The sequence below is a fragment of the Pezoporus flaviventris genome, unplaced genomic scaffold (assembly GCF_033815535.1).
Source record: "Pezoporus flaviventris isolate CSIRO_AGI_PZ_B2104156 unplaced genomic scaffold, CSIRO_AGI_Pfla_v1 ptg000027l, whole genome shotgun sequence".
NCBI classification, from domain to species: Eukaryota; Metazoa; Chordata; class Aves; order Psittaciformes; family Psittacidae; genus Pezoporus; species Pezoporus flaviventris.
Window position 1 is genome coordinate 3,218,839 of NW_026892575.1, and position 13,449 is coordinate 3,232,287.

Genomic DNA, 13,449 nt, shown 5'->3' on the forward strand with positions numbered 1-13,449 from the left:
CATGGTAGGGGGGTCGAAACTTAATGATGTTATGGTCTTTTCCAACCCTAACTGTTCTATGATTCTATTAGATAAGAAGTTTCTAAGCATTAAATGCAACAACTAATTACTAATTAATTTGTTCACAACACTGAAGTGTCAATATCAGTTCCTAGCATGAAAATAATTTCATAAGACCAGTTACTGAAGGCTATTAAATACTTGCAGAACTGAATGCTTGTAGTCAATTCATAAAATAAGGTCACATAAAGATGACAGAACTGTTACAAGCAGTGCTGTAGCACTAGTAAATTTACAGCATTTTAAAATTGTTTAGCTTCAATGTTTAGCTTAAATGAAAGCTACAGCAGAATTATCACTACCACCAGATCTAAGCACAGGACATGTTTTTACATACGGGGCATATGGCTGCTGTGCTTTTAAGCTATGCTGTAATGAAGGGAACTATCACAGACAAGTTCAGCTCATTTGCAAGCTAAACACACTGTGAACATACATACAAGAAGAAAATGTAAAGAAGTGCCTCGAACAATACATTATCCAAGCATCAACACCTGAATATCAAGTCACATATTAAAAAAAGTTTAATTGCAGACAATGCTGAAGACAGTTGTTTGGGTAAAAATGCATCATATTCTCCCACAAGCTAAGGCATTAAATATCAATTTAACCTGCATACAGCGAGATTAAAACATTACGTTACTCCGCTTACTTGAAACCAACTTCAGGCATCATGCCATTCCAGTACCATACTGCAGAGGGAGCAATTTCACCCTGGAAATGTATTACATAAAACAGTGCTTGAGATCTGTCACAGCAAAGACTGCATTACTTGATTCCTGCTGCTGCATACCGTGTGTGGGTTTCTCAGCTCAGTGGAAGAGCCCCCCTCTTTGCACATAATATTTTTGACCCATCTTTCCTCTACTCATGGCTGTACATCCTTACACCTAGTCTACATAGGGTTAGTGTTATCCAGCTTTTGCTTTCCTCCTCCCATATTTGGAAGAGCTAATGGTGTAAGTTTCAGAGAAACCCGAACATCACTTCCATGGTTTTGAAGCAACTGACTACATAAACCATCTGAGAATTATTTAAAAAATAAAAATAAAATTCAGAATGTAAAGACATTTTAATCCAGCTCTAATTTAGAAGTAGTGAGTACTACCACTGCAGAGCAACAGCAGGTAACTCGCTATTAAGACGTCTATTAATTGTATGTCTAGTCCTCTTGCATATAAAATTTCAGTACAAAATGATTCATTGAGGTCTTGATGCAAGGCAGGTATTTCTGAAATGCAATTTTGAGCACAGCATGACAAGGGGTGCAAGCTGACAGGACAAAATGATGCATCAGAAATACGAAGTTCCTCCTATACTCATGATGTTACAAGAATAACACCTCTTAAATGTCTAGTCCTCCTTGGCTTCTTATCGCAAGATGATAATTAAATAACCAGGGAGGCTCATCAAGAAAAGATATTACCATCCTTATCACAGAAATTATAGACATTTCTTCTGAAAGCAGAAGTTAAAACTACCCACCATCTAAGAGAGAAATACATAACACTGTTTACTCACAGAAGAACACAGCCATGGCCAGATGGTAGCTAAGAGACACCATGAAAGAGACCAAAACCCGTTCACCTTTGTGTGGGAAGACAACCACAATCCTTTCTTTTACTGCACACAGAAACAATGGAAAGCAAGGCTAAACAGAGTTACTTCATCATTCTTCCCTCTGTGGTAAATGTCAGTATAAAAATATCACCACACAGCAATGCAGATCTACAACCTTTAAAGAAAAATCTTTCCAAAGAGAAATCAGGAATCTGACACACTGAAGAAACATGCTTTACCTAAAGAGGGCTTCTTAAGCATATCTGTGTACTACACACTCAATCCTTTAAATACAGTATTGCAAGTTTTTTTCTAAGACCAGATGTCAAAGATCACCAGTCTCCACTGTCATTTATAACATCTTCTGAACAAGCAGCTTACAAACACCACTGAGAAACAAAGCTCAATATACAACACACAAAGTCACAAGGATTTTTTACATAAACACACATTACTGTTTGGAAATAAGAATAAATAGAGATGATACAGTTTATCACAGATTGATTATAAATTATTAAATTAATATATGCAATCCTAGGATGTAACAGGAGAGTTATCTCCAGCTGAGGCTTGAAAAGTGGCATTTCATACACACTAAAATGTGTGTCACCTACTACCTGGATTGTGCCTACTGAGAAGCGATCACCCCAGTCAGATGAGCTGCTGGACAGTACCAAGACTACAGAGCCCTTCTTACTAGTAGAGCGCAAAACAATTTTGTCTTCGTTGTGCAGGAACATGAAGGCTGGCTAAGCACAGACAGCTGCTTTGAAGTGCATGAAGGAGTAAGAAGCAGTTATGGAAAGTGGCAATGTTAACACTAGGACAAATAGCCATAAATTTGCCAGAATTAAGCTCACACCAGAAACAAAGTAGGTTACTGTACCTCTGAAGTGCAGAACAGATAAGCAAAAGCTAATTTTATGATGAAACTATCACTTCTGGCAAAAGCCATCAGCTACGGGGCTCCCTGTGACACCAAAGCTGCCTTAGAAAGCTCAGGTGGCTCCTGTAGTGGTCTCTGCTTCTCACTGAGACCACTGAATGCTTTACGTAAGGATAACCTGACCACTGCGGAATGACCTTACCAGGCAGAGAACGTCCACCACTGACCTCTGCTAGGTACAGTCTAGTTTCCTGTAGCTTAGTTAACACCCCATTTACATAAAAATGAACTTTACAGTAACTATCAATTTCTTCACATCACATTCAGTGTCCAACTGGTAACTTCTACGGTTTACAGAATGACAACTATCTGGAAAGCATCAGCTCCTCACTCCAACACGAAAGTTTGCAGATGAGGAGTCACACTGCCGCAAACACAGCAGAAGAGGAGTCATGCTGCTGTGCAGCTGCACAGGAGTACTGCAAAGAGACCCAGGGAGAAAGGAGTGGGGAAGTTAAACATGTAAGATGTGACACACTGGACTGTGAACACAATGAGATGCTGAGCTGAAGAAGGCAGCAATAACTCAATATGAGATACCTGAACACCTCATGACAGTTACCAACTGGATTCTAACAGTTAGCAGTTACCTTACTTTATGGAACATAAATGTTATTACTCTTAACTTCTTAATGGGAATTCTCAACAGTCTTATTAGCCATGTAGGTGTGTATTACAGGCTTTCTGAATTTTGTTTTCCTCATTACAGTAGATTCTGATAGCAATGCATTTTACTGTATTCTTGGCCTTAATCAATTTCTGGATCTGGAAACATGTAATGACAGTAAGCCACAAAACAACTTTTTCCAACACTCAGCTACTCTCCACCAATGAAGATGGAACTTTTTATTCTGAAAATTGTGAACATATGAACTGCTATTCCCACCAGATTTCATTTCTCTCAAAATCTTGTCTCCACTAATGGGCAATAGCATATGCTATAGAGAAGATGATGAGAGTAAACATGCAGTGATGCTTCCCAGTACAGTCATCAGCAACTTGTAGCTCAGAGACCTCCCAAGCAGAAGTATTACCTTCTTTAAAAGGAATCTCTGATGGATTTTTGTAGCATTTGGAATAGACACAGAGAAAGAAAGTCTAGAGCTGTTTGATCCACAGAGGCTGTCACTAATCACCACAAATGCCATCTGCTTTTAAACTAGCACACAGTAAGGTTTTTCCGACACTTGCTCCTTCTATCAGAAGGTTGCTCTGTGATCTTACTGCTCCAGTTAAAACCACTCCTGTCTACCACCAGTATCACAAAAACTGATCAGAAACAATTTTCACATAAGGTGTTAGAGGTGAGAGATGTTACTCTAAATAAATTGCCTGTGAAAACCTGGCATCAGGTGAGAACCAACAGGGCTCCCAGTACGTTCCTGCTCTGTTTTCTTCCCACTCACCTGGAGGCCCCATGAACTGCTCACAAGAAGCCACAGTTTCCAAAGAAAAAGAAAAACAGAGAACAAGCAGTCACAACTCACCATGGGAATTTCAGCAGGAAATACACATCTATACCCAACTTCAAAGAGTTGGGTAAGAGCCTTGAAGGTGCAGAATTATAACAATCTAGGAAAAATAATAATGCACTGAGAAAAGCTGAAGAGAAAAGTAGTCAGGGCAAAAAAAAAAGCAAGCAATCTCATCTAAAGAGAAACTATTTCCAGCAAAGAGGTGGTACCTGCACCAGCCTGCCTCTTCAGGATGACAGCAATGCCCCCCCCCCCCCCAATTCCTCACTTAGTAAACACCTTCCTTCAGCAAGGACACTCAAAAAGGAGAGACTCTCCATAAGAAATTCAAGGGAATGAGGGAAAAAAGCACTGAAGTGAAACAAATCATTTGACGATGTCCATAGAAAAGTTTTCCAGGGATATCTGATTATTGTACAATAATCTCCATGGGAAGTATTAAAGCCCCTGAAAGCATGAGAAACACAGAATCATGCCAAAGAGTAATGAAAATAAACTCCAATGAGCTTTTCGGCTCTGGTCTCCCAGGGCGGCTATCTGATCTTTCACATGTGCCATAAGGCAAGGTACTGCTCCATCTAAATGCTAGGACGTCAGCTGAGACAATTTCCACATAGATTTCAACTTCCCAAAGGAAAAGCATTTCTTTGGTTAGTACACACACATACTGGCTTTCAAGTTCAAACCCTCATTATAAAAAGGCACAACAGCAAACATGACAGCTCCATAGTACTGTACAACCTTCCCTCCTATACTGCCTACTTGCCACCTGCCTGATACACTATCAAGGTGTCCCAGCCACCCCAGCAGCCCAGAACACTCCTTTGCTGATACAACCCAACATGCACTATGTTCCTTCCTTTGAGATTCTTCCTTAAAGAGGAGTACAGCTGCAGCCCCAGTTTCAGCAGATGTTCCCTCAGAGATCCAAATTAACACACAGACAACTTTTTCAAAAGAACAGTAATTCACGGGCAAAAGAGCTACTTTCCGAGAAGGTCACTTACCTACAACTTCCAAAAAGCGGAAAATCAGTTAAACACTAAGCTGCTCCATACAGGGCCTTTTTAGTACTTCCTTGCTGTTCTTCATATTGATATTATTGACCATTAGCAGGCAGACATATGTACTACATAACTGTTCAATTTAACCATGAATATGAATATGAATAAGAAGCCCTAAGTAGTAAAACGTAGTTTTATTAGTTTGCATACCCAACTTAAAAATAACGAAAACCCATACTGCTATGCAACTTCTTCTGGGAGTCCAGGGAAAGAAAACTAAACTAAGACTCACAAATAAGCTGCCCAATACTACACATTAATTGGTTATGATAACAATTCATGTATTAGATCAGTGCCCCTTTAAAGGGCAATTTAGGGCATATTTTCTTGAAATGTTAATAAATATGAGTTAAAACTATTCTCCCCTGTAGCAGCACTTTAATTACCACATGCAAAAAATGTCGTACTGCTTTCCCTCTTGTAATAATTCCTGTAACAATATTCTGAATAAAGACAAATCTACCACAAAAAATAATAAAGCTCTACAATCGCTTTTTCAGTTACATGGTTTGGTTTTTTTTTTCATGTTCCCTGGTCCTTCGAATTTGAATGGGCATTGAGAAGATCCTTTTAAGCCACATCAGTTCACACAATCATCCTTCACACACAGCACTAGGAACTAATTTGCAGGAAGTCCTTCAACTGAAGATTAGAATAAACAGCAATGTTTGTCTTGAGCTGATACTTTTGTCTGCCAATCATGTATGTATTTTAAGACAAATCCTGATGCTACATGAGCACAGACCTTGCAATTTTTCCTGTAGCACTCTTTTTACTAGAATATATTTAGAGACCTTATATCTAAATTGGTACTTGTCTTTGTTTTCTTGTGTGCAATAAGGGGTGCAACAAATGAGTTCCTCCTTGGTTTTACGAGCTAGATCTCTACACTATGGCCTTTGACACATTTTAGTGCCTACAGTACTTTTGTAAAGATATTATTAAACATGATAATTTAAATAATGATACCTGGCAAATAAGCAAATTAAGTACACTCCAGAATGTGTTCTTTCTTTTCCTAAATTGCTCAGTTTTCCATTGGCTTGCAAAATTCAGCAGCCTCCTGTACCAGTCATTACCATGAACTGGAGCTTCTTTCGAGTACAACTATGCAGAAGCTAAATGTGCCAGGATGATATACAGGCTTCCACCTAATACTAGCTAATTTAATTTCTGTTAGCTTTTAATTCATATTAGCTTCTGGCCTACTGGATTCATACGCTCCATAAAAACCATATGCAACAGCTCAGATCCCCCTTTTTAATAAGGCACAAAACACTACTCAGCTCCCCTGAAGATACTAATATGCAATCATACACCTTTCTATCAATGTCCTGGAAATAGCAATATCTTTGTTCAACAGACAAGAAAACTCCTGTACCTGTAACCCCAGTACAGTGTGGGTTTCCCCCATGACTCTTTGCAATGCTTAAAAACTTAAGAGGTGTACTCCACATTCTTTGGAACTCATTCCAAGCAAATCACAGTTTAACAATAAAGGATTTACTTACTCATCATCCACAATCACTCATTTTAATTACAAGCTTTTAATGTGACTTGCCACAATTATCAGTGTACTACTGAAAGGATCAGCAGCATGGCAGAAACAAAAATCCTGAGGGCAGATTATTTCACCACATTAGGCAGCACCACCCCAGGATTTCTACCACATGGGCAATTTTTAACAGTTCCAAGACAGGTAGATGTTGCACAATGATGCAGATTCTTTGGCTTCAATCCTGAAAACACATAACACAAGTACAGCTATTCCCTGTACAGCTATTCCCTGTTGTTAAGACTACTCAGGTAACACACTCATTGCTACCACTTGCAGACCTCAGATTCCATTCTACACTAAGGAGATGAGAAGGAACCAAATGGCACTTCCAAACACTGGATTTTACTGGGTATTCATAAAAAAATTATCACATATTCATCATCACAGCCTTCTATGAACTTGTGTCACTTCTGAACCTAGGATACTGCGAATGCATTTTACATGAAACCTGTATGTGCAACCTTTGTCTTGTACTAACCAGTAGCGATTTTAAATGCTGAACTTAAACATAAGAAATACCAAAATGTTTCCGTCCTCAAAGAACTCACCCATTTTAAGGGAAAACAATCTGTAGCACTCTGCGAGAAACTACTTAAAAATTTATTTCAAACTTACTGGCATTTTCATGAAACGCCCATTTTAAAATAGCCTGAAAGATACATCTGTTGATTAAAAATATGTTAGCATCACAGTGACTTAGAAAATGGATCGATGAGAACAAGCATCAGCATCATCACCAGAACAAGAACGAAGAAAACCCTTAGGTGTCACTACACACATTTATCTTCTGTGATGCTCCATAACTTGCACCGACTTCATAAAACTCAGCAGTTTAGCTGTTCAAAGCACATTAACAAATACAGCTCACAGCCTGTTTCAGAACAGAAAAACACGGGTTCGGGGTTGTTCTGTTGTATTGTGTTTTTCCCCAGAGGCTCTTTTCCTCTCCTCTGTGCACTTCAACACAAGCCATCGCTGCGCAGGCCAGAGCAGCCCAAGGGGTGGACCCATCGCGGAGCTCCACCGCGGGGCAGCAGCAGGGACCCCGCACACACCAGGCACCGGGGCACCTCCAGCCACAGCCGCGCCACTGTCCAACGCCTCTACAGTAAATCATCGACGTGAACCCACAGTTAACACTAAAACTGGTCCGTTGGCTTTTTCTTTTTAAGCTCCACAGACGCTGTAGTGATGGAGTTCTCCGAACACCCGTGACCACAGGCACGGGCAGGCCCTGGCACACACGCTGAGGCGAAATACGCTCCTAAACCCCACCGACACAGCGGAACGCCCCTGCAAAACCCACCGTAATGGAGGCCTGACCCGGGCCGTTTCCCGCTGCAAGGGGAAGCCGCACCACCTGACCTGGCAAGCCCGGGCCGACCTCGAGCCCCCACAAACCCGGCAGCGGGGCGGCACGGCGGGAGCCGGGAGGGCAGCCCGGGCCGAACCGCCCCTCACACCCGGCATGGGGCCGACCCGGCCCCTCGCACCCGTGGGTGACACCGCGCTCCCGGCCGCCTGAAATGGAGGACGTTGGGCCGCGGCCAGCGCCGCACCCGCAGGTACGCACCTCGCCGGCGGGCGAGCGGCACGGCCCCACCGCCGCGGGAGCCTTTCCTCTACTCCCCGCCCTTACCGGTGCGGGGGAAGAAGCCCCACCGGGCGCCCCGGGCCCACTCCCCGCCCGTGGTACCTACCACCTCGGCCAGCTTGATCTTGCCGAGGGTGCCCCGCAGGTAGTCCAGGTCGCAGCGGAGGCCGCCGAGCCCCCGGCGCTGGCTGACGGGCTCCGTAGTGGGCTGGTAGGGACTGCTGGTCCCCGAGATCATGGAGGTGCTGGACGCCTCGCCATCGAAGCCCTCCAAGTCATCGCCGTTCCTCATGGTACCGGTGGGGCAGGGGCCGGTGCCGCCGCGCTGCTGAGGGAATGGCCGCGGAGCTCCGGCCCGCGCCGAGCCTCGCCGCGCTTGCCTAGCGGAGCGCCGGCTGCATGGCCATCCCCATCCCCATCCCCATCCCCATCCCCATCCCCGTCCCCGCGTCAGGCGCAGTGGTGCGGGGACAGCGAGGGCAGCATGGTGCGGTGCGAGGAGGAGAGCTTCCTGCGCCCCGCCGCTCGGGGGCGCACTCTCCCCGCACAGGGGCTCGAAGGAGCCGCCGTGCCCCGGCCAGCCGCAGCGCGTCCGGGCAGGGCTGGAGCTGAGGCAGGCACCGGGACGCCGTCGTCGCCCGCACCCCGCGATTCGCTCCGCTCCGCACTCTGGTCCCAGCAGAGGCAGCTCTACCGCGCTCCGCTCCGACCGGGGCCGCTGCCGCTCCTCCCCTTGCGCTCAGCGGAAAGGGCGGGGAGAGCCCGCCCCGCCGGGCGCGCCGGCACCGGGCGGTGCCTCCACCGGCCTGCGCCCGCCCGCCCCTCCCTGCCCCGCGACCGGCACCTGCCCCCGCTCCCGCTCCGCCCGGGGCCGGGCTCCTGCGCTCGGCGGGCGGTGGGGCGCGGCTGGTAGCGCCCGAGGTGGTGGCCCTCGGGACGGCGTCAGCGCGGGTGTGGGAAGGCCGGCAGGGAGTCAGTGAGCCTGGCTGCGGGAGCGGCTGGAGAAGAGAAGGTTCCGGGAGACCTTACCACAGCCTTTCGGTTCTTGAAAGAGGGGAGGTTGAGGCTGGACATGAGGAGAGAATTCTTTACAGTGATCCTGGCACAGTCGCCCAGAGAGGTGGATGAACCATCCCTGGAGACATTCAAGGCCAGGGTGGATGTGGTACTGGACAACCTGAGCCAGTTGAAGATGTCTCTGCTCATACAAGGGGGTTGGAACTGGATGACTTTTGAAGGTCCCTTCTGACCCAAAGTGTTCTGTGATTCTGTGGTACTGACATTTTAAAGTGTGGTCATAGCTCAGGATTAGTCCCTTGAGACACACAGAGCAGTTCACACCACTCAGAATTACACTTTGAAGCTGTTAGGATGCTGCAGCCACAGTATTTTGAACACTGGAAACCTCCAGGGTATTCTTCCATAAGTGTTACAACAGTTCAAAGTGTAATTTTCAGTAGTGAATGGTTCGCTTTGACAGGGTCTGAACCACTTTTTGGGAACACTTTTGTTATGTCACCATAAATAAGGAGAAATCACGACATAATCTGGCAAATACAGGTGTGTCAAATGCAGCTGAGAAAGTTTTTACATGAGGAGAGCCAGGCAGACTTCTGTGCAACAGTTCTCAAACTGAAATTCAAGTGTTTGGTGTTGCATCCTGTGATGTACCAGCTTTATCTGCCAGATCCCAGCTCTTCTTTCATGGACAGTCTGCCCTGTTTTCTCTTATTTCACATTACCAGTACAGGACTTTCACATGCATTATTCTTCTAGCATCTTCCTCTGACCTCCAAGAGTCTTTCTTACTGGTACAGTTTTCCCTTTTCCATTAACACTATGAGTTATCAACCTTGGGGTTGATTTCCTTTCCAGTTACCTCTGTGTTCTGCTTCATTTCTCCCTTTTGGTTCCCTTGAAAACCCTTTAATCCTTCTTTTTGAGGGTTCTGCCCGGTACCATGTGAATTTTAATTTCAAGATATTTTTCTTCTTTAGCCAGTGTATCAATCAAACACAGGAAGCAAGGCCAAAGAGACAGACTCAGAGCACATCAGCGAAAGACTCAGGGGTTTGCCTACCATTAGTGTTCACTGCTTGGTTACTGGAGACACAGTTCAGAGCATGCAGGCAAGAGAAAGCTTCTTAGCTTCACTGCTATACCCAGCTGCTGGAAGAGACCAATATTCTCCAGTAAGATGAAAAGTTCAGGAACATGCCTAAGAAAACACAGACATTGCCCTTTGGTGAAGAGCAAATGGCAGGCAAATGAAAACCTGAGAAGGGTGTGAAGGATGGTAACTTTTCCTTGGGTCACATGAAACTAACCTAACAATCCAAAACCATAAACAAAAGGGAAAAGTCCTGTGCTGGCACAGGACTGGCCGTGATGGGCTAGCAGGTTTCATAGAATCATAGAATAGTTAGGATTAGAAAGGACCTTAAGATCATCAAGTTCCAACCCCCTTGCCATGGGCAGGGACACCTCACATGAAACCATGACACCCAAGGCTCTGTCCAACCTGGCTTTGAACACCACCAGGGATGGAGCATTCACAGCCTCCCTGGGCAACCCATTCCAGTGCCTCACCACCCTCACAGGAAAGAACTTCTTCCTTATATCCAATTGAAACTTTCCCTGTTTGAGTTTTAACCCATTACCCCCTGTCCTATCACTACAGTCCCTAATGAAGAGTCCCTCCCCAGCATCCCTATAGGCCCCCTTCAGATACTGGAAGGCTGCTATGAGGTCTCCACGCAGCCTTCTCTGCTCCAGGCTGAACAGCCCCAGCTTTCTCATCCTGCCTTTATACAGGAGGTGCTCCAGTCCCCTGATGATCCTCATGGCCTTCTTCTGGACTTGTTCCAACAGTTCCATGTCCTTTTATGTTGAGGACACCAGAACTGCACACAATATTCCAGGTGAGGTCTCACGAGAGGAGAGTAGAGGGGCAGGATCACCTCCTTTGACCTGCTGGTCACACTCATTTCGCAGTCTTATTTCAGTTCTTGTATAACTCTGGGAGCCTCACAAAGGTCCTTTTCTTGCAGGAAAATCACATGTAGGTGATTGCCACTTCCAAGAGATTCTCTGGATTCTTTTTAACCGAAGGCTCCACAGCTCTTTTGGGATCACAGGTTACCCACATTCACCTATAGAGACATGTACCACTTGTTTTGAGGGACTCCTGTGGCAGTGGTAGAAAATTATCCTGAGCAAAACAGTAACGACATTTTTGAAACATGCGGTATTATTTTGGTGTATCTTTTTCAGTTTTAACCGAAACACATCAGTATGTTGAAAGGTGGAATTGCAGAGAGCAAATGAAGGTCAAAGGGAGAGATGACTGAATGATTTAAGAAGGCGGCTAGGTGAGGTGGGGGACACAACGTTGAAATGTATATAAATCATTATAGCATTTTGAGAATCTGATGCAGTATGGACTCCCTGCAACCCCTCTGTTCGTCAGAGTGCTAACTGCCTGGGTAGTGGAGGCACAGTGTGTTCTCTCTGCTCTTGTTTGAAGTGTCACCTGAACAATTGTGACGCCTGTTTGCCCAGCGTCACAGACAGTGGTTTCACAGCCGTTCCAGGGCAACAGGACACGGGCATCACCACCTATGGTTACCATGCCCCTTCCAGCACAGAACTGCCGGCATCCCCCTCACTCCAAACAGCACCATGCCAATGCCAAGCCATAGTGGGCGGTTTCTGGTGTCCTCCTGGACGGGTGGGTGGGCTGGAGAGACTTGGCAATGGCTCCTGAAGTTGCTGCAAGCATTTAACAAAGGAATCCCTTACACACTTTCTTGCCTGAAACAGTACCTTTTGAGTCTGCTCTGTAGCGCTGGAAGAAAAGCAACTTCCAAGTTTAGTACGTAAATAAAAGTATTGATCCAGTAAAAAGGTCACTGTGTTCATCCAACACAAATCACACTGTTTTCAGATAACTTTGTTTTTAGAAGTTCATAAGCTTTTCAAACACAGCCTGCCACTAGGACAGTGGGGAACTAGGTCAACGATCAGCACTGAAAACACTACCACAGTTTCAAGCTAATCAGATCACTGAAGTCATCAGAGTGGGCTTCATACCCAGTATCACTGAAAAGTGAAAGCAAGGAAGAAACAGCACAGAGGGGGGAGGAAATCCAAGTATGCTATTCATAGACACTATAATTACATGATCCAAAATCCGTATTTTTACAGAATGGCCAATTGAGCTTTGACAGAATTAAAAGCATCCCATCAGAAAGAATCTTCATTGATAATGAAAGAATCTCCATTTATCTCCACTGGTGATAAATGAAAACCAACTGGTGATGTAGTTGTAAAAAGCAGTGCAAAGAGAATCTTCAATATTATCACTGATCAAAGTGAAGAAAATCACCCTCATCTCTCATGTTTGATCTCAGCCACTTACAGAGCCTTTAATAAACTTGTGAACTCCTTGTGGGTTCATTTCATTAAGCACATTTAAGTTTTATTTCCAACATTAAAGTGTGTGATTCTATTGCAACTGGGTAGGAATACCGACTTAAAAGCAGATTTTTAGAGCTGCATTAATGTTTTTTAACACACTTAAAATAATCTAATATTTATACATAAAATTTTGTCGTTCTGAATGGTGCTTATTACAAACAGTGCTTAAGTGTAGTTAAGAGCATGAAAGGAATTAGAATCCTAACAGAAAGTTACATCTGTGCAAGTACCTGAAAATTGCTCAGAGGTTCTTTAAGAAAATGCTCCAGTATTTCCACATGACCTACCAAAGGGAAGGAGCACTGGTATGCTGCCAAATTCCAAGAGAGCTGAGCAGTGATTAGAGTTTAACTCTGGCATCAGAGAGGAGGCTTTTTTCCCCCTTGAATTTCTCTCTGTAAAAAATGATGAAGCTTTTTCTCAACTTTATTTGGGAGGAAAAAAACAACCCTACTAAACCCCACCCTAAGAAGCTAATAAAGAACTTGCTTTAGGAAAACATCTGGTATTTTCAAGTGGCTTGAGTAAACTGTCCATTTTCACAGTGTGGCATGCGCACTTTGATTCTGTAGCCATGAGCAACATGGGAAGCAGACAAATAATTTTGCTGAGTCAGAGTTAGGAATTAATGCAAGAGGAATAAGCTGTAAGTTCTGACATGGCCTTTAAGCAGAAGGAAAACTGGACAGAATGATGGGGCATCATGCAGCCAG

The 13,449-nt window shown here is 44.5% G+C and overlaps 1 protein-coding gene across 1 annotated transcript in view; it reads right to left on the reverse strand.

Annotated features, from left to right (window-relative positions):
- CMTM4 (CKLF like MARVEL transmembrane domain containing 4) overlaps positions 1 to 8,668 on the reverse strand; it is a 30,889-nt gene extending 22,221 nt beyond the window's left edge. Inside the window, exon 1 of the mRNA XM_061458476.1 lies at positions 8,364 to 8,668. Within this exon, the coding sequence (XP_061314460.1) occupies positions 8,364 to 8,549 (186 nt within the window). The 5' untranslated portion in view covers positions 8,550 to 8,668. The remainder of the gene's footprint in view (positions 1 to 8,363) is intronic.
- Positions 8,669 to 13,449: the final 4,781 nt, after the last annotated feature.